Source organism: Eumetopias jubatus, unplaced genomic scaffold, assembly GCF_037043125.1.
Source record: "Eumetopias jubatus isolate StellerSeaLion01/CBP00866 unplaced genomic scaffold, mEumJub1_p1.0 scaffold_1, whole genome shotgun sequence".
In the NCBI taxonomy this organism is placed as follows: Eukaryota; Metazoa; Chordata; class Mammalia; order Carnivora; family Otariidae; genus Eumetopias; species Eumetopias jubatus.
The window spans coordinates 111,864,824-111,889,748 of NW_028274807.1; the positions used below are offsets into that span (position 1 = coordinate 111,864,824).

At 44.2% G+C, this 24,925-nt stretch overlaps 1 protein-coding gene across 1 annotated transcript in view; it reads left to right on the plus strand.

Moving 5' to 3' along the window:
* Window positions 1–13,390: 13,390 nt before the first annotated feature.
* WWTR1 (WW domain containing transcription regulator 1) overlaps window positions 13,391–24,925 on the plus strand; it is a 130,350-nt gene continuing 118,815 nt past the window's right edge. Inside the window, exons 1-2 of the mRNA XM_088020984.1 lie at window positions 13,391–13,630; window positions 14,057–14,490. Coding sequence (XP_087877110.1) covers window positions 14,060–14,490 — 431 coding nt within the window. The 5' untranslated portion in view covers window positions 13,391–13,630; window positions 14,057–14,059. The remainder of the gene's footprint in view (window positions 13,631–14,056; window positions 14,491–24,925) is intronic.

Here is a 24,925-nt window from a genome sequence, read left to right on the forward strand (position 1 = left end):
TCCAATATGGCACTGTTCCTAGAAGAGTCCAACCAGCCATTTGGCAAGTTGACTATAGTAGGCCCCCTCCATCTAGTTTGTCTGTATAGGAATAGATAACTATTCTGAGTATAGATTTGCCTTTACTGCTTACAGAGAGCCTGTTAGCACCGCTATCTAGAACCTTACAGAATGCCTGATGCATAGACATAAAATCCCACACAACATAGCACTTGATCAGGGAACTCACTTTGCAGTGAAGGAGGTACAGAAATTACCCCTTGGCTATAGAATGCACTGATTGTATTACATACTGCAATATTTAGAATTAGCTAAACTGATAGTCAAGGCACAGCTAAAGCACCAGCTTTTAGGCAATATTCTGCAGGGATGAGGTGCCACCCTTCAGGGTGCAGTGTATACACTGAATCAAAGACCTCTCTATGATATTATATCACTTATAGGGAATGCATGAGTCTAAGAACAAAGTGGTGGAAGCAAAAGTGGACCCATTTAACATCACTCCCAGTGATCCTTTGGGGAACTTTGTGTTTCCCATTTTCACAACTTTGGAATCTATAGGGTTAGAGGTTCAGGTCCCAAAGGGAGTGCACTCTTGCTAGGGGGACATGACAACAGTACCATTTAACTATAATCTGTGAATGCCATGTACACACTTTAGACTCCTCTGTCCAGGGGCCAACAGCAAGAAGAGTCACCATCATTCTGGCTGGGATCAACGACCCTAAGCAGCAGGAGGAGTAAAGGCTGCTATTACACAAGGTGTTAAGGCAGTGAGGGATGTGCACAACCAGGTGATCCACTTGGTACCTCTGGGGATTATTTTTCACCATTATAATTGTGAATGGATATACTCAGAAGCCCCAGTCTGAGAAGGGTGGGATTTCAAGGGCTGGGGCCCCCTTAAAAATGAAGCACCACCAGGTAGGCAAGCCATCAGCACCTGCAGAGAAGATGGCATAGGCTGTGGAGACTTCAGGAAGTGTATATATTCACATCACAGGCATAGGCTGTGGAGACTTCAGGAGAGAGAAGATAAATACCAGTTCTGGCCTCAAGACCAACTGCCACAGCAAGGACTGTGATTTGTCTCACTAACCACTTAAATTTCCCCTCAGGAGAGAGGTCCTGGAGAACCATGGAAGAACTGCATCCTGAAATGGATGGAGGAGTCAGTCTGTTCGATGCAGCTTGTATAGACTGTGGTGAAAGCCATGTGGGTTCACTGCTTAGGGCTCCCTTCAGTAGAGAACCTCCTATGAGAGCAGTCAGCTGACAGCTCCAGCCACCACACCTGTGGAATTACTGCCTCATTCACATGGGGAAGCCCATGATCTCCTCAGAGTGCCGGTGATTGAGCCCAGCGGTGTGCGAAAGCTGAGCCATCCCTGCCCATCCTTGGACACCCCTAGTGGTCAGTCATTGACTTGAAGTTTCTCATCACCCTGGCTAAGACTTCCTTCAAGCCGCGCTGCAATCTGAGGCACCTCTGCATGATCTTCCTTCCTGCGCTTTCCTTCTTTCATAGGTGTCAGACCTCCATGGCAATCTGAAGGCTTTCCTGGCCTACTCTTCCTCCTTCTCTCCTTCACTCTTTTCTTTCTTTCTTTTTTTTTTTTTTTAAGATTTATTTATTTATTTGAGAGAGAGAGCAGGGCGGAGGGGCAGCAGGACAGGGAGAGAGGGTCCCAAGCAGACTCCAGGCTAGGCATGTAGCCTGACAAAGGGCTTGATCTCATGACCCTGAGATCACAACCTGAGCTGGAACCAAGAGTCGGTCACTCAGATGACTGACCACCCAGGTGCCTCCTCTCGTTTATTGTTTATGGCCTATCCCCTAATTCATTTCTTGCTCGCTCATCTAATTCCATCTTGGTGTCTGCTTCCCGGTGGATCTGAACAGACCCACAAATCATTAATGCTAGTTCTTTTCCAAGTAGTCATCTGTTTTCTCAACTTTTTTGTGTCTTGATGAAGAGTTTGAATCCTGAAGGTTAAACAGACACCTACCTTATAAATACAGGTATTTCTGCTAGCCAATTTACTCTAACCTAACTCTGCAGAGGAATTACAGAACATGTTAGTGTCATCTAGAACTTAAAGGTTCATTTTTGTGTTTGCTGAAGGGCAAGTTCACGTTTAGTGTTTTCCTGGATTACTTTCATCGTTTCCTCCTTTCTCCCTCCCATTGGACGCCAGTGGTAGGGACCTTGTTTGTTTCCTTTAGATCATAGAACTACAAATTCAAATGACATGGCATTTTGGAGAATAGAAATTCCTGATTTAAGTGAGGCTGTTTTGAGTCCAGATGGATTTGTGATAACTGAAAGAAAGAACGGTCTTGTTCCCAGACCAGCTACACGCTGCTGCTCCAAGCTGTGGATTAATGAAACTGGCACAAGAATAAACTTGGTTGGGATTTTCTTTGGTGGGATTTTGCGGCCACCAAGAAGTTTCCCTTGCAAGTTAATAAGTCTGGGTGGGAAAACGCCTGTATGTGAGGTTCTTATTTCCTCCCCCCAAAAAAACACACCCCACCGGCAGTGGTGAAATAGAAAAGATTGACTAATAAGGGTAAAAATCTGGACTTGGCACAAAGGTTTTTGGTGATTTTAGGTAAAATGGTCTGGTCTCTTTCATACCAACAGCTTGCTTTGGAGGCTGTAAAGTTTGGCCTCTCCAAACTTATTTGACCAAGTTGTCCAGAAAGTCAAAGGATTCATTAGCAAGAATGAAATTTACCACCAGATTGTGTCTGTCCTTTGAGCCAAACAGACTGAAACTTACTTCTTGGCAGTCTCTTTGTGGGGTGTTCAAACACTAACACAAAAAAGTTTTGAAAGCCCTGTGATGTCTTTTGGTGAGTAGAGTGTCTATAGGAGCTTATGTGGAGGAATCAATGTAACTGTTGCTCCTGAGTTGTCAGATAATTCATCAAAAGGGTCCCCCTTTATTGGGGATGAATTTTGTTCCAAGAATGGAATCCATCACTTCTAACTCAAGACCTTATCTTGTGATGTGACATAATGAAGCACCTGGGACACCTTAATATACCTGTCCACAGGATGGCCAGAAGAGATAGATTTCTCCCTTGAGAATGTGTTTCAATGAACATCACAACTTTGTCCTTTCTCCTTGAAAGGTCTACGTTGCCATATTTAATTATTTAAGGCAGTCTTGCAATAATTTTTTTTAAAGATTTTATTTATTCATTTGAGAGAGAGAGAGAGACAGAGCACAAGCAGGGGGAGAGGCAGAGAGGGAGAAGCAGGCTCCATGCTGAGCTGGGACCTGGAAATGACGACCTGAGCCGAAGGCAGACGCCCAACCATCTGAGCCACCCAGGCGCCCCTGTCTTGTAATAATTACAAGAGAAGTGGAAGACTAAAATTCTAGAGGCTTTTTTCCTTGAAGGCCATTAACCAGTTTTATTTTTATAGATGCAATGCCAACCAGCCAAAGTCTAAATTATTATGATCTCTAATATTGAACTCCTGGCCCTGCAATCTAAACAAGGGAACAGCCTTGACTGACACTTTCACAGATAGTAGTTATGGATTATTATTATTATTTATTTTTTTAGTAAAGTGGTAGCTAAATCTCAGGGATCTTCTCATTCACTTTTTCTTTGGCATTTTATTTCTTTTTCTTTGGTGTTTTAAGTTAAACTCTTCTCAAGTATCTGCAGATTATTTTCTCTTCTGTGAAACACACAATTTTGACAGGTGGGAGGAAATAAATAGAATGAATGTCTCTTGCCTGAAATCTCTGCTCAAAAAGTGCGAGATGATGATTTAATAGAATTACAATGTGCAGCCTTTAGGTTAGTGCCCAGGGAGCCCTAAAATTGTTTGGCTGTCAAGAGCATCATGTGGTTCCTCCAGGGATTTTGTTGTGGTTCATTTCTAAAAGGCAAACAGCTGAAAGACTTGTGTTCATGCTAAGAAACACCAAGCATATGAACTCAGGCAGTTATTCCATCTCTGGGGTTCTCTGCCTGGGCCTTCTTTTCTGGGAGCTTCTTGTCTTCCCTTTAGGGTTATGCTCATTGTACTTATTCTTGACCTTGATCTTCCTCCTCCCCCACCATCAAAAGTGACTGGTCCAAAGATGGACACCTGATTCAAAATAATCAGTCAAGGACCTTTCCCTGGGAATTTAGACCTGAGGCAAAAGTCCATTTCTCTTTTAAGAGGAACTGCTTGTACGGGCACCTGGGTGGTTCAGTCAGTTAACATCTGCCTTTGGCTTAGGTCATGACCCCAGGGTCCTGGGATCAAGCCCTACGTGGAGCTCCCTTCTCAGCAGGGAGTCTACTTCTCTCTCTCCTCCCCTCACCCCCGCCACTTGTGCTCGCTCTCACTCACTCTCTTTCTCTCTCAAATACATAAAATCTTTTAAAAAAAGAAAAAGAGGGACTGCTTGTAATATGTGAAATTGTGAGGCCTAGAAAACGATGTACCATGTAGATTGAAGAGCAGAAAAGGCTGATTTGTCCAGAAACAATGAAGTAGATAACGTAACAGAGACCAGAGACAGGGAGAGGGAAACAGGAGAGGGAGGGAGGTATGCACTGCCTTATGTTCCAGGCCGTATCCTTATAACTGCTCCCTTTTGCTTATGTGAACAAATTTTTTTACCTGCAGCCAAGAGGAGTCTTAACTACTTTTCCTCCCACTTCTCGAGAATGTGTGATATAGAAAATGTGAATTTGCCCAACCAGGTAGTCCTGATGTCACAGGATATGTTTTGACCCTTCAGGAGCCTCCTCTTGCTGCTACTGTAGAACAAATCTGCCGGCTTTCTGTGTTCTCCTGCTCCCACACCAGTCCTCTAAGGGTCTAGAAAGATTCAACTTGAGGACGAGGACACACTGAAATTTGGGGGCTCCCAAGGATGGCTGTGGTGCCTAGCCATCATTTGTAATATATTTTTTTCTCTAACAAAACACATTCTGAGTTTCAAATGACCAATTTATAAAATAACTCTAGAAATAAAACCCTTAAAAAAAAAAAGTCAGGACTGACTGCTCCATATTAATTAGTAGTGAGGATTCACATGACAGAAGGGTTCTTTAATACACGCAAGTACTCCATTAATCAGAGTTTGATTGCATTTTAAGTATGCTCCAACACATTTGAGTTTTCATTTATTTAATGAGAGGGAGGAGACAACTAGAATTTAAATTTTAGGAGCCTCTGAGCACTGAATGGCCATTAGATGACAAAGCAATTGTGAAATGTTATTAGAGGGATAGGTCAATGGAGGAAAAAGAACTAAAAATACCCTCTCTCTCTCTCTCTTTCTGAGGGACAGAATTCTGTAATCTCACAAAAGAGGAAGCAATTAAGACTCTGATTCAGTTAAGAAGTGATGAGAGAAATAGGGGAGCCTGGGCGGCTCAGTCGGTTGAACATCCAGCTCTTGATTTTGGCTCAGGTCATGACCTCAGGGTTGTGAGATTAAGCTCCACATTGGGCTCTGCACTCAGCAGGGAGCCTGCTTGAGATTCTCTCCCTCTCCCTCTGCCCCTGCACCCCCCTCTAAAATAAATAAATAAATCTTAAAAAAATAAGTTATGAAATGGGGTGCCTGGGTGCTAAGATGGTTAAGCATCTGAGCCTTTGGCTCAGGTCATGATCTTAGGGTCCTAGGATTGAGCCCCACATCAGGCTCCCAGCTCAGTGGGGAGTCTGCTTCTCCATCTCCCTCTGCCTCTCCCCCTGCTTGTGCTCTCTCTCTCTCATAAATAAAATCTTTAAAAATGAAAGAAATATAATATGAAGGCTTAGAAGCACTACAGGGTTTGAGTTCTGGCTCTCGTTATAAGTTGATGACCTTCGGCAAGGCACAAAGTTTTCTGAACCTTGTTTTCCTCTGTATAATAGGATGCCTAGTAATGCTTGTCTGCCAATTCTCAGAGTTACTGTAAGATTCATGTATAATTGTACAGGTGAAATTGTTTTATAGTCTGTAAAACATATAAATATTATTTAATATTACCATGATAATTGAAGTACTAACAACTTTTAATTATTATGACTAGGTGGAAATGTCTATGGTCAAATGGTCCAATTAGGACTTACGTGGCAGACACTACATGAGAATAAATTAACTCTTTAAGATCATCTGTAAATATATATCTTTAAAGAAAACTTTTGTCATTTTTAAGTGTGACTTGAACTTATGTCCATCGGGTCAGTGCTCTTGTGGAGAAGAATTTGAGTCCTGGGCCCTCTCTCCATCCCACATTGGTTTGACTGCTCCTCTCCTCTTCTTGGCTCCAAAAGGGATTGACCTTTTCTGACCAGGCATGAAAGGTGGCCTCCCTTGAGTCTGGACAATGCTGAGCCAGAGGGTAAGAGTAGAGCTTATATATCCTGGGCTCCTGTCAACGTGACAAATAAGACCAGAGAAGGGCAGTGGCTTGAACAGCTGGTGTAACCAGATCTGGGACTTATTTGGGTAGAGGGAGGGGTTCAATGACATCATCAACCAATGACTATCCTATCAGGTGGCAGACTCTTTCAAGTTTAGCTTGAAAGATCACTTCTGTGTTGCATGCAGTGGGCACTCAAACAATATATATATTTCTTGAATATATAAATAATGCTGAGAACCTTGAAATTTACCTCCAAACACTGCTAATTAGTTCTCTCATCATACCCAAAATGATATTAATAATATGGTTTGGGCTTCTGAGAGTGATGATTCAATTTCTCTATCACGTAATGCATTTATAGATTTACATAGATCTAAGTATATAGAAACATTTATCTTTTTTATTTTTACATTTTATTTTTTAGTGTTTAGGTATTATTTTTAGCATCTTTTCATTCATGTTTCCCCCATGTTTTTGAACAAAGTTGTAATTATAGTGTTCACAGATACTTGTTTTCAGATGTACTTATTCAAAAATAATAAAAATTATCTTTTTCACATTGGTACATTGTCTTCAGAAGTTCTATTTCATATTTTAAAAAAGATTTTATTTCTTTTTTTTTTTAAAAAAAGGGGGGGCAGTTGGTTAAGCATCTGCCTTTGGCTCAGGTTATGATCTCAGGGTCTTGGGATGGAGCCCCCCATTAGGCTCCCAGTTCTGTGGGAAGCCTGCTTCTCCCTCTTCCACTCCCCCTGTTTATGTTCCTTCTCTGGCTGTCTCTCTCTCTCTGTCAAATAAATAAAATCTTTAAAAAATAAATAAAATAAAAAGATTTTATTTTATTTATTTATTTTAGAGAGAGAGCTCGCATGAGTGGAGGGAGGGGCAGAGGGAGAGTGAGAGGGAGAGAATCTCAAGCAAACTCCATGCTTAGTGAAGAGCTCAAAGCAGGGCTTGATCTCAGGACCCTACGATCATGACCTGAGCTGAAACCAAGAGTCAGCTGCTTAACCAACTGAGCCAGCCAGGCACCCTCAAAAGTACTATTTCAGATAGCTACCAAAAACTTCAGTAGGTATTAAGCTTTCACAAATACTTAGCCAATCTCTTGTTAAATATTTAGGATACTTCTAATTAAGATTATGGGGCAATTGGCAATATAGCTTTGCAATATAGCTTGATAGCTAATCTTTATTTTTCTTTTCTATTTTTTCTTTTTATTTATTTGACACAGAGAGACAGTGAGAGAGGAAACATAAGCAGAGGGAGTGGGAGAGGGAGAAGCAGGCTTCCCGCCGAGTAGGGAGCCCGATGTGGGGCTCGATCCCAGGACCCTGGGATCATGACCTGAGCCGAAGGCAGACGCTCAACGAATGAGCCACCTAGGCGCCCCTCTATTTTCCTTTTCTAAGAAAATATGTATTAATTTATTTTTTCCATTTAAAAATATCTTCCCCAGGAAAAAAAATAGCAAAAATACTAGAGGACAAACCACTTGCACACAGTACTCAAGTAAAGACTAAATCTCAGAAATCCCCCTTTCCTCTAGTCCAACTGCATTGCTGAAGCAAGAGAACATGAGGCAGAACAGTCCCATCCATCATCATCATTATCAAAATTATCTTCCTTATGATCATGCCAGTGCTGTATTTATTAGGAACACTAGAGTGAAGCCTGACAATGAGACCTGCACCTGCAAAGAATAATATTGTGCAAAAATGTGTGGCAGGACCAACTCATTTTGATTTAAGTATTTGTAAACTTGCTGTGCGCTGGACATTTTGCTAGGCATTTGGGATGCAGTAAATTATGAATACACAAGTGTCACATTTGATTTGTCAAGGAACTGGTCAACGCTAATCCTCCTAGTGAAATAAAGATTTATCTTATGCAACAGTTTTCTGGACTCTTTATTATTCAAACCCTTATCTATTCAAGGTCCTGGTCTGTTTAGTTCCTCTTCAGTTGCTAATGGTGATTCTGCTTTGAGAATTTTCTCGACTAGTTCAGCAAGCCCAGGCCGGTTCTGCCTCAAGGGCTTCTGGGCTGGATCCTGTAACAACTTACCCACCCCACCAAGTTTCTGACCATTCCTCTTAGCAGCAATCAGTCACCCACACCAAGTCAGCAATTCAGAGGGGTAGGGCTGAAGAAAGCAGCTTGTGGCTTTCCTGAGGCAAATATGGCAGATGACAAAGTCAAGACAATGGCCATTGGGCTGGGTGACCACCGGTACTGAACCCAGCTGTGTAGGGAACACCTTCTTAGGTGTGGGGAAAAACAGGAAGAAAACGAAGCCCTCTTAGACCTGTCCTCAAAGAGCTTGCAATTCTCTTAGCTGATTCCATATGAAGTCCCAAAACTGTAACGAATGGTAAGAGGCTACCTTACAAACTGTTAGGAGTATACCAGTGGGCGCTAAAAGAAAAATGGGCAAAATCATGTAAGGATCATCATGCCCTCAAGGAACTATGGGCTTCAAAGGAGCATTTCCATAAAGAAATGTAGGATTCTTCTAGCCCCAGGAGGCAAGAGATAACTGAGGTAAAAGGTAGAAGACAGTGTTTTATATGATTATGTGTCAAAGAAACAGACAAGGAAACAAAGAAAAAGACAAGAATAATATGAATTTAGGGGAGAGAGACTAATGGGGGCTTGACAATGGAATATGGAGGGCAGTTTTGAGCAGGGTTCAAATAGAGGTATATGTAGTGAAGGAATAGGCTAAATATGCTTGGGTCAGAGCCTGGCTGGAGTGGATGAAGACACATTTGTGTAAGAATCAAGGTCAGAAAGCAATGAAGATGGCAGTTTGTTGCAAGTCCTTGGGTGCTAGATTGATAGCTCTGACCTTTATTCGTGTGGGCAGTTGTTAAAATCTTGTGAGCTGGGGAATGACATCATGAAAATAGGAGGCCAGAAAGGAGAGACCGGAGGCAGAGAAACCAGGTAGGAGGCCACTGCAAGCATTCTGAGATAAGGTCTTGTTGTGGGAGCAGGAAGGGAAGGATGGTCTTGAGGGACACCAGGATAAAGAATCACTTGCTGTTGCTTGGATGGAGACAGAGAGGGAGGAGGGATGGATGGCTCAGGGAAGCTTTCAGTAGGAAGTGTGCTGAGGGGAAGATTAGGAAGCAGGAATCAACTTCTAGTGGAAAGTCTTTGCAAGTGGAGAGAAATTTACTTACTCTCAATTGATTATCTTATAAAAACTGTGGAGTTTCTCTATGAGATAGGCATGCAGGAGGTAGCACACTGATTTAAAATGACAATACCAGGGAGCAAATGGTGACTCGCACAGGATGGGAGAATAGAAAAGGCACTCTGATCTAGGATTAATCCTTGGCTGAATCTGAGGGTTTTTTTCATGAATTCATTGTGTGTACTTAGACAAAATGTTCTGGAGTTCACTGGGCCAGATTCCTTATCTGTAAAATGGGGATATAAAATATATTATCTATTCTTTGGGCCTCCATGAGGCTTAAATCACCATCATTTGAGTGCTTTAGTATGTACCAGAATTTGTGTTAAGAACTTTATTTCCATTTTCTTTTTTAATCCTTAGAATGCTCATTCTGCATTAAAAAAATGCCAAAATTTAGTGGCTTAACCCAATAGCCATTTTATTTGCTCACAGTTCTGCAGTCTGGGCCGGGCTAGGCTCTGTGGTTCTTTTATTCATCTAGATGGTAGTCACTAATGTGTTTGCAGTCAGCTGATGGGCTGCTAGGGGCTGGGCTCAGCTCAGAAGTGTGGTGGCTGGACTTCTCCCTCTCTCCACATATCTCAGGGCCTCTCCTTCTCCATGTGGTTTCTCCAGCAGGGTAGTTGGACTTATCTAGGGACTTAGGTGTCCCAAAAGTACAAAAATAGAAACTTCCACACCTTCTTAGGGTTCCTGGTTAAGGCAAGTCACCAGCCTAGTCCAGATTTACACTGGATGGGACTCCATAAGGGAGGATGGTCCGCTGAAAAGCAGCAATGTCACGGACTACCACAATATTATCACCAACTTGTAATGAATAATCTGTGACTTAGGGAAGCTAAGTTACCCGCCCAATGAAGAGTAGAGCTAGGCACTTCAAAACTTGTGTTCTATCATGGGTCAATGGATAAAATTTGTCGTGTTTTAACCTAGGACCCCGTGAAGTGGGTACTGTTATTGCACCTAATTTACGAAGGAGGAACCCAGGAATAGAGAGCTCAAGTATTTTGCTTGAGGTGACTCAGGTATTTTGCTCCAGAGATTATACATTTAGTCACTACACTGTGCTGCCTCACATGGGTAGTACCTGACACATACAAGGCACCTGTAAATGTTATGTCATCTGAAGCTGTTGTTTTTGAAGGATGGAGCAAATGTCTTCAACCATCCACCATCACATCACATAGGCGATTTGGGAACTGGGGGTTTTCCATTTGAGTTATCCTGTGATCTGGGCAATTTCCTTTTCAGGCATCAACTTCTCTGTCTTTCACCATCTATTTCTTGAAGGTTGGCAAGGAATGAAGACAGCATCCTTGCCCATCCAATCCCAACCCTGATTCTCACAGCTCCCTCAGCATTTTCTTCTTTGGTAGCTGCCAGATAACTCCTTACAAAGCAGGCCCTTCCTTCTTGGGTGAGGACCTTCCTGGAGTAGGGCTGGACTGAAGTTTCCATCCTTTAATCATCAAGTTGGCCTTGCAGCTTCTGATTAGTAACCACTTGGTCCGTTTACTTCCTTTAGTTTCATAGCTAATTTCCCCATTGTCATAACTGTGGTGGCTTTTGACGATAGCTTGCTGATGCTATTTCCAGTGGAGTGACATGTCGCTTCCCCCTTCCTTCTGCTGGTCCTATGGGCAGAGGATTTTGCTGCACGGGAAATCTGGGGTTCCAGAGTCTCTGGAGAGGAGCTTATGCTCTGCTTATCTTTGAAGGTGACCCATGTGGCTGTCTTTCTCTAAGGCAGCCCTGATTTTTCCCACTCTGTGGGGAGTCTGGAATCAGAGCACACCCTCAAGTATAGATAATGGGGTGACAGGTGCCTCATTTTGGTGGGCTCTGTTCTATTGTGGGCATGACAGGGAGTAGCCATTCAGAGAGTGGCCCCGAAATACTCCCTGGCCTTTTCCAAGGCAAAACTATGGGGTGGTCTTGTCTTTCCTGTAAACTTTTCTCCTTCAAAGTAACTCCAGATTTTGACTTTATTTCACCCTTATAAAAATAGTGAGGAGCAATACTTGCACTTAATACAATTCTATTTTATTTAACGGAGAGGTATGTGGATGGGCTGGGTGCTGTTCTAAGTGTTTTACAGATCTTTCCCGATTTAGGTAGGATGAGGTCCTCATGAATCCACTGTAAATTGAAAACACCGTAAGTTGAAAATGCATTTAATACCAAACATCATAGTTTAGCCTAGCCTATCTTAAATGTGCTCAGAACACTTACATTAACCTACAGTCAGGCAAAATCATCTAACATAAAGCCTATTTTATAATAAAGTGTTGAGTATCTCAAGTAATTTATTGACTACAGTTGAAAGTGAAAGACAATTGTTATATGGTAACAGAATGGCTGTTAAGTGTAAGCTGTTTACCTTTCTGATGGCAGGGCTGACTGGGAGCTGTGGCTGCTGTGGCCCAGGCCCAGCATCAGGAGAGTAAGGCAGGGCATGTCACTAGCCTGGGGAAAGGTCAAAATTCAAAATTCCGAGTAAAGTTTGAATGTATATCCCTTTTGCACCATCCTAAAGTGGAAAAATCGTTAAGTCCAACCACTGTTAAGTCCCGACTGTCTGTACATATATTGCCTCATTTGACTTATTTCGAAAAACTTGTTTGAATCAAATGGCATGGGGTAGGGACTTTGTGAAACGTTACTTACCTCGCAGCCGCTTTCCCTTTCCCTCCAGTGGAGAGGGGACAAGGGAAGAAGGAATTGAGCTGCTCCGAAGGCCAAGGCTGCCTCCCACTTCCCGCAGCTGTCTTGCCAAGCTAGATCTAGGGGCTGGGGGGTCTCCACCCCTCTCCTAGATCCAGCCGGTGGGAGGGTGGGTGGTTTTTTCCGGGTCACTGGCGCACCCTCTCTACTCCCAGCCACCTGCTCTGGTTCCATCCCGGCTCCAGGCTCTCTGGAGGGCGTCAGGGACATTCCAATCCTCCCACAACCCGCGCGGATGTCGCGGGGGAGGGGGGGGGTGCGATTGCTCTCCCTTTTCAGTACCCAGCTTTGACCAGGTTTCTTCTCAAGTTCTAGTGACCCGAGTCACGCAAGGAGACTAAAGATTGACGAATGGTTTCAAGGTTGTTTGTTTACAACGCACCCACTGGCGAAGCCGCAGCTCTAGTGACAGAGGCACTTTCTGGGCACCGTCTGCGCTCTAGCAGACAACTGCAAGCCAAACAGCCAAGATGCCTCCTCGCCAGACCAAATATGGTCACAAGCGCTAAGCAGCCTCCCGTGGAAAGGCTGGCCTGTCTCCCTGCGCCAGGGCGGACCCGAGCCCGCCCTCAGGCAGAACCTCGGATCGGCGCGGCGCTCTGGGCGCTCCGGGCCTCCGCACCAAGCACGAAGGGAGGGTGCGGCAGCCAGGACCGGCCCTTCCTCGGCCTGCGCCGCTCACTCGCGTGCCCTCCGCCGCCCCCAGCCTTAGTTTCGGTCCACAAGCCCTTGATTAAACAGGCGCAGGCCACTTTCCCTTTGATCCCGCCCTAAGTCCGCGGTAAACTCAAAGGAATGCAGGTCCAGGGCTCCGCGGGAAAGGTCCGCACGACCGGGAGGAGTGGATGGGGGGCACCCGTCTCCTCTTACCCAGCAAAGTACCTATCACGCCCAGGGTTCTCTGGAGCCGAAGTGGGGGAGGAGAAGGAGGAGGAGAAGGAAGGGGAGGGACGAGCGGGGGCAGGCAGGCTCAGGACTTGGAGGTTATGCATAATTCAACAGCTCAACTTTCGGGCCCGCCTCTTTTCTGGGAGTGGGAGTTCGCTCCAAACTTTGTTTATGGGACAGTCCGGGAGCCGCGGCGGCCGCGCTGTCTGCTTCTCCTCCGCCTTCTCGCGGAGCACAAACGCCTGAGGCCAGTTCGGGGGATGTGAGAGCCGAAGCCCCTCGGCTGCCAGGCACCAAGTCGGGATTTGCCAGCCGGACCCCGGCTACAGCCCCGCGAGCTCGGGACGCACGCGAGCGACTGAGGCCCGACGGCGAGTTCGGGCGGGACGGCGGCCGCCGCACGCCCAGACTCGGCTTCGCTGCGCGCCCAGGTAGAGCCCGCTGGAGCGCGCCCGCTCACCCCGTTCCACCCCAGGGCGCCTGGGCTCCTCGGGCTTCCGGAGTCGCGATGTCGTGGAGCTGGCTTGGGTTGAGACTTTGGGGGGGCTGCCTGCCCGGGAAAGTTGCGACCTGTCCTTCGCCACCAGCAGTTCAGCCACCTCCCGAGTGCAGTTACCCCCCCCAACCCCCGCCCTTCCTTCTCGTCCTCCTCCCGGCAACTTACTTGCTTCAAGAAAGTTGCATAATTCTCCAGGCCAGGAGGGACCCCTCCCCCATCCGGCTGGCCTTACCGCTGAGTGTCTGGGATCCTGAGGCGGACACCTATCTGTCGCCTCTTTTTCTTTTGTTTCTATTCTGCCCCTGGACTCCTTCCTCCGACTTTAAATAAAAGGCTGATCTGACCTTTCTCTTTGCAGAAGATGAATCCGGCCTCGGTGCCTCCCCCGCTCCCGCCACCCGGGCAGCAAGTGATCCACGTCACGCAGGACCTAGACACGGACCTCGAAGCCCTCTTCAACTCGGTCATGAACCCCAAGCCCAGCTCGTGGCGGAAGAAGATCCTGCCCGAATCGTTCTTCAAGGAGCCTGACTCTGGCTCGCACTCGCGCCAGTCGAGTACCGACTCGTCCGGCGGCCACCCGGGGCCCCGGCTGGCCAGCGGCGCCCAGCACGTCCGCTCGCACTCGTCGCCCGCGTCCCTGCAGCTGGGCACCGGCGCGGGTGCTGCAGGCAGTCCAGCGCAGCAGCATGCTCACCTCCGCCAGCAGTCTTACGATGTGACCGACGAGCTGCCGCTGCCCCCGGGCTGGGAGATGACCTTCACGGCCACTGGCCAGAGGTACTTCCTCAAGTAAGTCAGCCCGAAGTCAGGGGGCACAGTCACGGTGCCCAGGGTGCGCATGCTTGTTGGGGGGCGCGCGCGCGCGCGCCGTGTGTGTCCTTCCACGTTTGTTTCCGAAAGATCTGGGAAGATGGAAGTAGGGAGTGAGTCTCTGGGTGTTGGAATGGTAAAGGGTCAGAAGAAGAGCATCTGGTGAGATTCTTCCAGGGTCCTGGAATTTCCAAAAGATTGGGGACCTGGAAACTCGTAGAAGGAGGAAAAAAAGTAGTTTTGGGGTGATGCTCATGAAACACATAGGTGACTTTGCCCTGAATCTGGAATAATGACTTCTGGGCACAAACCCTTACGCCCTTACCTGTCCACTCCAACTCAGATGCCCCAGAGCCTGGTCCATTGGGATGTGACACAGAGATAAATTCTAGAACATTTTTGAGGCTTGGGAAGGAGAGGGACTCTTGGTAGTGTAGGTGGTCTGCAGTCTCTCCATTCTTAGGAAAAGCAAGCTAGAAAAGTGAACACTGCCTGGTAGGCCTTTCTGCTCGCAGCTGAGTGATGGATGTAATGACCACACAGCACAGTGATGTAATTAGCAACTCTGTGGTGAAGTAGTTGTGGGCTGGAAAATCAATTGTGTGGAAATTGGGTCAGGAGTTACATTATGTTGCAGTTAGTAACCTAAAATACCAGCGGATCAGGAGCCTGTTTTGTTGTTACTCTTCCCTTTCAGGTTGTTAGGGCTTTCCTGATGTGATGATTTTTACATTAGACTGTAAGGGAAAATACATTCACAGACATAAAGAAGATTGTTTCAGTTGTGGTACCCTAAGATAATTATGTTCCAGAGGAGAAATCACGCTGGAACTTGAAACATAACCAGTGAGGTCAAGGGGGGGTCAGGCTATTGATGGCCTGGCTGGAGGTTGTGCCAGTGGCTGGTCCACTTGGTTCCAGATTGCCTGCACTGACTGGCCATTCACTGCCATGGAAAGAAACTTCTCTCCTTAGAACCTGCCTTAGACTTTATTTTAAAGCCGAAATTGCTTTGATGGAGAAGCCTTAGTTTAAAACTTATGCTAGGACGTTATGTGCTCTTTTAAAAATATAATCAAGCCTTTCTTTGTCACTTGTATTTGATTGCTGTCAGTTGGATTTTATAACAAATACACAGTAATGGATGAGGTTTGCTGTAGTCAACTCTTTGACTCATACTGGTGACCAATTATTCCTTCCCCATCCCAATGCTGTTGACATCTTGTGCAAGGAGGGGTTCTTTATTTTGTTTCTGGGGTTGGTGTGATGCTGAGAAGCACTTGTCCGGAAACAGACTTGATGGTCATTCCACAACTGGCCTTCCCCCAGGCTTTGAGTGTTAGTGTGGACATGTACTCAATGCTTTGACTTCTAAATGGCTGGTGGAATTCAAGAATGTGATGTAATAACATGACATTTTTCTAAATGTGATGATACTGTTCTGAAGGCTGACATTAGTTTCTATGGTACATAAAGCTCCAAAATGATCTTGTATTAAGTTTACTTAGGTAAGTGCGGTTTTGAGTATTTATTGCGACTTTTATAGAAATGGACTTAGTAGTAAATGCAAATAGAAAAATGGTCCAATAATTTAGAGTAATTTAGGGGGATCTTTTTTGGTCCCAAATGACTTAAGCTGTGCTTATGAACATACACCTGCACAAGTATGTGATATATGATCAGTATAACTGTGGTTATTAAAAATATGAAATAAGAGGCTTGCCTGATATTAGAGGAAAGCTAGGAAAAAAGGACCCCCCCAAAAGCAAAAAAATTCCCTTTTATGCACAAATGCATGATGATGGAATGATTGAAACCAGGGCAGAAATGGAAGTTAGCTTCGGGTTTAGAGAAAGTTGCTCAGATTCATTTGTCCATCCCCCCAACTACAACCACCCTGCAGCCCAAAGCAGAGTACATCTTCTTCCACTTTGGATAGTCAGTGAAGACCACAGCTGAAAAAATGTGTTAGGTAGTAGGCTAGCCTGATTTGATGCGGCCCCTGGAAACTTTCTGGCCAAGTAGCTAAGGAATTTAAGAAATTAAGTCATTGTGACTATTGTCTTTCAGGACAAGCAATCTGCCAGGAGTTATCTGAGCTTTTTGGGGGGCTTTGTTTAAAGTTGGAATAAGTTAAATGTTGTGTGTCATACTTCGTTGCATAGCCTCCAAAGGCAACATATTTTGATGGATTAAATAGAAGCTTGAAAAATAGTGGCAACTGACCCTGAATTGTCATAAAATCTATTTTGCTCCATCATCTGTGAAATGGGGCTAACAGTGGCATCCATCCTATCATTGATTCTGTCAGTCAAGGCTTTTATAAATGAGAGATTAAAAGGATTTCAGATTGGACCAGGGTCAGGTTTGATTTTTTTTTCTTCTGTTTTGTTTTTTTGGCTAGAAAACCCAAGGCCAGGGAAGGGTGACTGTGTGACTTTGGGAAAGTCATGTGGTTATTTAATGGTAGACCCTGGACTGGACCTCTCATCTGTTGCCAACTACTTACAGAGCACTTTTCCATTTTCCTCACTCCTACCTTTAATCCCCCATGTCACTTCCCCAGCTGAACAGTGAGCTTTATGGGAAACAAAGCCTGGCCATTAAGAAGCTTTAAAAAGCTTTTTGTGATTTTCTTAGGTAAGATTGTTGCTATGTATATGATGTAATGACTTTCTGCTACCTCTTAAAGGGGACCTTTTCTGAGCGGTCACACCTTTCTTTGCAGAGTTTCTTCAGGGTAGCATACACAAGTGGAGAGGGTTGATGTTAAAACACACGGCCCCTGAAAATTACTGCCCTGTTCCTGCTGCGCTTTAAAGCTCATAAATCAGGCTGGGGGCATGTAGGTGTTGGACTCTTAGCCACCTGGCACACTGACTTTGACCACTGATCACATTAAAAATTAAAAAAGAAATTCTGGTTATAAATGGGATACATGTTTATTACACATAAACCAGAAAACAGAATTATAAAGAAGAAAACAGTTTGACTTCAGTAGGACTTTATATTCTTAACAGAAAAATTTTATTTGAGTAACATTCTATAAGAAAAAATATTTTATTCCCATTCCTTTTTTTTTTTTGAAGATTTTATTTATTTATTTGACAGAGAGAGCACAAGCAGGCAGGGGGCAGGGGGAGACGGAGAATCAGACTACCTGCTGAGCAGGGATCCCAATGCAGGACTCGATCCCCCGACCCTGGGATCATGACCTGAGCTGAAGGCAGACGCTTAACTGACTGAACCACCCAGGAGCCTGCTATCCCCACTATTAAATATAATTTCAGTGATAACATTTGCTTGCCACTCCCAGTTTTTAGTAATAATTTTGGTGTTTTCCCTTTTCTGAAAAGTGTCATAGAAAATTATTTTTGACAAAGTGATCTTTGCGCTTAGTAACAAGTCCAATAGTACAGAAGGACTTTTGTTGAAAAACAATGGTTTCCTTCACCTCCTCAAGGCTCACAGAGGGATCCTTTTAGGTTTTATTTGAACTGTTTCTGTATTTAATTCTTAGATTGTTACTTCCTTAACCCTAATATGCTTTTACCACAATTTTTTGATTTATCGACTTTTAACTTCTGATTGAAAATGAGAATGTAGCTCCTTAAACTGTTTTTTTCCTCCCCCAAATTTAATATTTATATTATTTTTAGTTTGTCTGTTAGATCACCTTTGTTATTCTTTGTCAGCTTATTTCTTGACTCCCCCTTTTGCAAGTCAAGGAGGTTTGGGGGCTACCTGTTCTACAATTCACTCTGTCCGTGACACCTTAACGGTCCAGGCCCTGAACCCATAACCAATAAAAGTTTTGTGCTTTGCTCTTAACTTGACCTTCTTATTCATAAATTATTATTAAAGTTGAAAATCTAGAGACAACATTTACATTATTACATTTCTATAAATATAATTCGTTGCCTTTTATATTAAGATTAAAGTTTAGACTTGTTACATTCAGTCTGGTGTCAGGACTCCTGGGCAATCAAAGGAGGATATATCCAGCACCAAAGTTGAATGGATTCTTTCTTTCCATCAAACTCTTTTTCTGTTTGTTTTAAAGATTTTATTTTTTATTTTAGTGATAGTGAGTGTGCAAGTTGGGGGGGGGTGTGCAGCAGAGGGAGAGGGAGAGAGTATCTCAAGCCCTGAGCACAGAGTTGGATGCGGCTCCATCCCACGACCCTGAGATCATGACCTGAGCTGACTGAACCACCCAGGCACCCCTCAAACTCTTAATCAGTTGTTTAAATTTGTGGTATCATGGTGTAGGGGCAGGAGTACAGGTTTTAGAATCACATAATTCTAATCCCATCCCTGCCACTCACCTGATACGTGAGTGGCAGGGATGGGACCTTCACAATTGGACCTTGACTTTCTGAAACATTTTTTCAAGAATTTCTAATTGCCTTCTTATTTGTTTATATATTATTTGCCTCCCAAAAATTTTTAGGCTCTAAATTCCATCAGTTCTATCAAGTCTTGTTTCCCTAAGCTTTTATGCCCAGATTCCTTTATTTTTCTATGCCATTCTGGATTCTGATTGTTCTCTAGGCCTCCAACAGAGCTGTCATCCTGGTACTTCTCTTTACTTCTCTCCATGGCCAGAAGTAGCATCATTTCCATTTTCTTTTCTCATGTCTTCCTCTTTTGATTTGTGCCCTCATTTTGCTGGAGTACATGCTTAGGTAACCTTTTTTTTTTAAGATTTATTTATTTATTTAAGAGAGAGAGAGAGAAAACAAGGCGGGGTAGGTAGAGGCAGGAGGAGAGGGAGAAGCAGACTCCCTGCTGAGCAGGGAGCCCAATGCGGGGCTCAGTCTCAGGACCCCAGGATCATGACCTGAGCCAAAGGCAGACGCTTAACCTACTGAGCCACCCAGGCGCCCATGCTTGAGTAACTTACTAAGAAGTGTTTATGGGAGGTAAAATGTTCAAATACTTTTTTTTTTTATTTTTATTTTTTTTAAAGATTTTATTTATTTATTTGAGAGAGAATGAGATAGAGAGAGAGAGCATGAGAGGGGGTAGGGTCTGAGGAAGAAGCAGACTCACTGCTGAGCAGGGAGCCCGATGCGGGACTCGATCCCGGGACTCCAGGATCATGACCTGAGCCGAAGGCAGTCGCTTAAACCAACTGAGCCACCCAGGCGCCCCTGTTCAAATACTTTTTAATTTGAAAATATTTATTTTCTTAAAAAAGAACTGACTTTTTTTTTTTAATTTACCTTTGGGTGGCAATATAATGTAGTTGTTTTCATGAAGGTCCTTTTGTCCTTAAAAAAAATTGTTAGCTGCCTCAGTTTCTTTGTCTGTAAAACACCTGTTAGTAAGAGTAATACCTTATTTCATGATATTTGAAAGACTAGATGAGATAACATATTTGAAGTGTCTGGCACATAGCAGAATTTCAGTGCAAGTTCATTCTTGCCTCCAGTTGCCTCTTTGTCCACACACATATCCTTTCTACCCAGCCAAAATCAGATGCAGAAACCTTGACAAAGTTGGTGTGACTCTTGGTTATAGTTATGGCTCTGAATGACAACCTGAATGTGGAATTGTAAGTCAGCTTTTTATCTTTTTTTTTTTAAAGATTTTATTTATTTATTTGAGAGAGAGAGAATGAGAGATAGAGAGCATGAGAGGGAAGAGGGTCAGAGGGAGAAGCAGACTCCCTGATGAGCAGGGAGCCCAACCCGGGACTCGATTCTGGGACTCGGGGATCATGACCTGAGCCGAAGGCCGTCGCTTAACCAACTGAGCCACCCAGGCGCCCAGTAAGTCAGCTTTTTAAATTTAAAATAAAGACTGAGTCAATTTTCCTGTTAAAAAACTTAAATAGGAATGCTCACTATGGGTGCCCTGTGACTTAAGCTTCTTGGGCAGAGGATACGGCATCTCTTCTGAAGAGGGTCTACTTTTCGGTTTTTTGGAATCTGGCTCATAGCTACTAGTTGGGCCCATTTTATGTGTAAGGTGGGAGGGGGGAGGGATCAAGAAGTGGAGAGAGAAGAGGAGGGGGGAGTAAGTGACATCTGTTGATGACCTGCTCTGTGCCAGACAAGGCAGAGAGCTGAGTCAGTGCTTTCCAGAGAGACAACCCCAGAATCACCCGTGGAGCACACTCTCAACACGTGTATGTGAAACTTTTTTATTTTTTAATAACCCTAGGCACTTTCACATATATTCTTTTTTTTTTTTAACCCTCACAGTGACCCTGTGAATAGGTACATATTATCTCATTTTGTTCTTAAGGAAACTGAGGCTCAGTGAAGTTGAGGAAGTGGCCCAGGGTCATGTATCAGGTGAGTGGCAGGGGTGTGATTAGAGTTATGTGATTCTAAAACCTGTACTCGTGCCCCTGCACCACAATGCCTCATGCCAATTATGTGCCCATAATTAGGCCCTGTAATTAGGTCTCCCTGGTGACCAGATAACTCTGGAGTGGTGGATGGAGCATTGGAGTTTGCTTCTGAGCTCCGTCTGGGTGGTCAAATTTGGAGCTCTGGGTGCTGGAGAGAGAGAGGTGATGAAAAAAAACAAACCAGAAGTGGATAGTATATCCACAGTGCCTATTTATATTTTATTCATGTCAAGGTTTCCACCATTAATAAATGTGTATCATTTTATAGGGAACACAGATGTGACAGGGAAGGCAGATGACCTAATGGATCAGGTACACTGACGAGGGCTTGTTAAGAGGGTTAATTAAATAATGTTAGTGAAGTAGTTGCAAGGGAAGAAAAGAGCCAGGTTGCTTCTCATTGCCTTTATCATTGCAGAGATTGATGAGAAATAAATTGCTGTCCTCTACAGCAATTTTGCTGTATTGAGTCCTGGGTTTTGTTTGTTGACCAGTTAGGACTTGTAGGAATTACAGTCTTCTATATCATTCTCTCCTTCCTCTTCCTTCTTCAATTACGTATCTAATCACAGGACAGGGTGATGGAAGTAAAAGAATCAACCAATCCTAGGGACGCCTGGGTGGCTCAGTTGGTTAAGCGTCTGCCTTCAGCTCAGGTCATGATTCCAGGGTCCTGGGATGGAGTATCACATTGGGCTCTGCGCAGCAGGGAGTCTGCTTCTCCCTCTGCCGTTCCCCCTGCTCATGCTCTCTTTCTCTCAAATGAATAAATAAAATCTTAAAAAAAAAAAATCAACCAGTCCAGGGGATGGTTTTCTTTTAGAAAGGTGGTTTGAAAGATGGGACTGAAGTAATTAGCTTATTAATGAAGGGCAGATTCTGAGAGGGTGGCCCTTTCACTGATCTGAGGGTGACTGTGCATGTTTCAGTGCATTGAAATATCAGGAGAGCAGTGTTTTCCAAACTGTGTTCTTTGGAACCCCAGTCCATTCAGATGCTTTGTGAACATGGAGTTTCTGGACCAGGAAGTTTGGGATATGTTGCATGCTCTATCCCTCTCTTGGAATTTCACAATATACATTAAGTACTCCAAAGTCACTTATCAGAAAAACTAGTTTATTTTTGTTTAAGCCAGTATTTCACAAACACATGTGATTTGAACATTTTTATTCCAACTATTGTCTTTGCCATCCACTCAGGAATGTTTTACAGACCATACTTTGGGAAACCTTTTCTGTGCCTTTTTATAGTTGAGATTTTTTTTAAAAAAGATTTTACTTACTTACTTGCAGGGAGAGTGGGAAAGGGAGAAGCAGGCTTCCCCCCGAGCAGGGAGCCTGATGTGGGGCTTGATCCCAGGACTCTGCGATCATGGCCTGAGCCGAAGGCCGACGCTTAATGACTGAGCCACCCAGGCACCTATAGTTGAGATTTTTATATTTGAATCAAGTTAAAAGTTTTGTTTTTTTTTTCAGTGTTCTTTGTGGATATGTAGTATGTTTTCATTTATGTCTCTTGATTTAATAGTTAATTATTAATGCTTGGAAATAAAAAGTCCTAAATATCAAACAAGTGGGATATAACAGAAGAAAACCAACAGTTACAATACCTAGTGATAATAGCATAATCCTGATGTTACGTTTAAAGGTGTGTGTGTGTATGTGTGTGTATCTGCTAGAAGGATAGGTACGAAATGTTTTCAGTGGTCATTTCTGGAATTCTGGATGATTTTTCTTGTTTACTTTCTGCCTTTCTGTATTTCCAGATATCCTTCAGTAAACATATGTTTCTTTTCTTTTCTTCTTCTTCTTCTTTTTTTTTTTTTTAGATTTTATTTATTTGACAGAGAGAGCGAGAGAGCACAAGCAGGGGGACCAGTAGGGGGAGAGGGAGAAGCAGACTTCTCACCGAGTAGGCAACCCCATGCGGGGCTCGATCCCAGGACCCTGGGATCACGACTTGAGCTGAAGGCAGCCACTCAACCCTATGAGCCACCCAGGCGCGCCATATATTTCTTTTTAAATTGGAGGGTGGGAGAGTTATAAAAACTTCAGGAGAAAGAAAGCAGAGAAGCATGTAAAGATGAAGTTGTAGCGGCGCCTGCCTGGCTCAGTCAATGGAGCTTGCGACTCTTGATCTCAGGGTTGTGAGTCCGAGCCCCACACGGGGTGTAGAGATTACTTAAAAATAAAATCTTAAAAACAAACAAAAAAAAAGGTGGAGTCGTAGATTTGGGTAGGTGTGGTAGGGTGTGAGGAAATCTCTCAGCCATAGCTCAGTAACTGAAGCCTGGAGCTTATGTTACTAAATGGATGCTCTTTGGGAACTACTTGTGTTTTTCTTGTTTGGGGTTATTTTTTTTTAGGAATGAACTGACACAGTAATTGCTAAACTCTTAACCCAGAATTCTCCATTAAAGTCGCCTCAGGATAAGAGGTAGGATTATGGCAGATCCTTAGGTCACACGAGTTTCCTTCAACGTATTCTTTATTTGCATGCACCCCTTCCTGGACTTCTAATGTTCCATCCAGGCGCAGCAGATGATAGATAAGAAAGGGAGACATGGCTGGTACAGTAAGCACTGCTGACAGTTTATTACTGTTACTGGTCCCAGGTGAGATGGCAGTGGTAGGGATGTGTGTGCGATCTCCCGCGACCTTTCCTTCATGCCACCAAAAGGATCGTTAGCTGTTTCAGCATCGACAATGAAAAATCACCAGCTTCTCTTGTGTGCTAGCCCTGTGCGGTATGCTGTGAGGGGAGAAATGTGTGGCAGGTTTCCCCGAACTCAGGCAGCTGACGGTCTAGCTGGGGAGACGAGGAGAACACAGACGAAATCAGGCTAAATAGCGGCCTCCAGGCCCTCTGTGGCCGTAGAGCCTAGAGCAGCTGCTCACTGTGGTGTTGGAAGTTCTTGGGAGGTGTGTCATAATAAGGCAATCGTTTCTATTATGGTTACAGGTCTGAGACTTGCAGCCGTGCTGAACGTCTCTTAGTTCTCACATTGGCTGTCTTCCCGCTGGCCCCAGGAACTTGGCACAATCTGTTACCTGTGCCTGGAACATTATTTTCCTGCTTCTTGCCTGGTTAACTCCTATGCTGCTTTCAGGCATCAGCTTCGATGCCACCCCTGCGGGAGGTTTTCCCTGACTCACAGGCCCCCCACACTAGTGCCATATTTCTGTTTAGTTATTTCTCTTCTTCACTATATCATCACCTCCGTGAGGGCAAGATTGATATTTGTCTTGCTCATCACTGTATAAGTTGAGCACAGTGCCTGGCACATAGGTGCGTGCCTGATAAGGAAGGACTCCTCTAACACTTGCTGGTGGCCATCTGCATTGCAAGCTCATGCACTAGAATTCCTCATGGGACTCTGCCATGCTTGGGAGTATAATTGCATCATGTCTGTGCCCCTTGGACTACAAGTTTAGAACCCTAGCTCCGCATACTATGAGGCAGTGGAGAAGGTAGATAGAAGGGGAGTGGTTCTTCAGAGAAGTCTCTGTAGAGGTGGTTGGACATACATGGAGCCTTGAAAAATGGGAGGAATGTGGGTAGGTGAACAAAGAGGCCTTCTGGGAAAGAGGGGTAGGAAGGGAAGTTCAGGGGCAGAAGTGCTCAGGGTATGTTTTTGAGGCCCAGAAACGTTTGGCCTGACTTGGGTTGAAAGGTAAGTGATGTTTGGTGGATGACCTGTGCGTCCCATTGAGGCTCTGGAACCTCAGCTAGGACGGGCATACTGACCTTTTGCTACTCAATGTCAATTTTCTCATCCCCTAATTTTGAGATACACCAGTCCTGGCTTTATCCAAATGTAGCACAAGACCCCACCATTGCCTCCTATGTTGAGATCTTCCTAGTCTTAAGGAACTAAGGATTTTATACTGATATAAAAGAGTCTGAAATAATAGAACCTTTCATAATAATTCATTCACCCATCTGTCCCTCCATAGATCTATCTATCTGTCATATATTCAATTTAGCATATGCTGTTCCACAGTAGTGGGTGGTCTTTGCTTTCCAAGTTAGTAGGATATGAGGCTACCC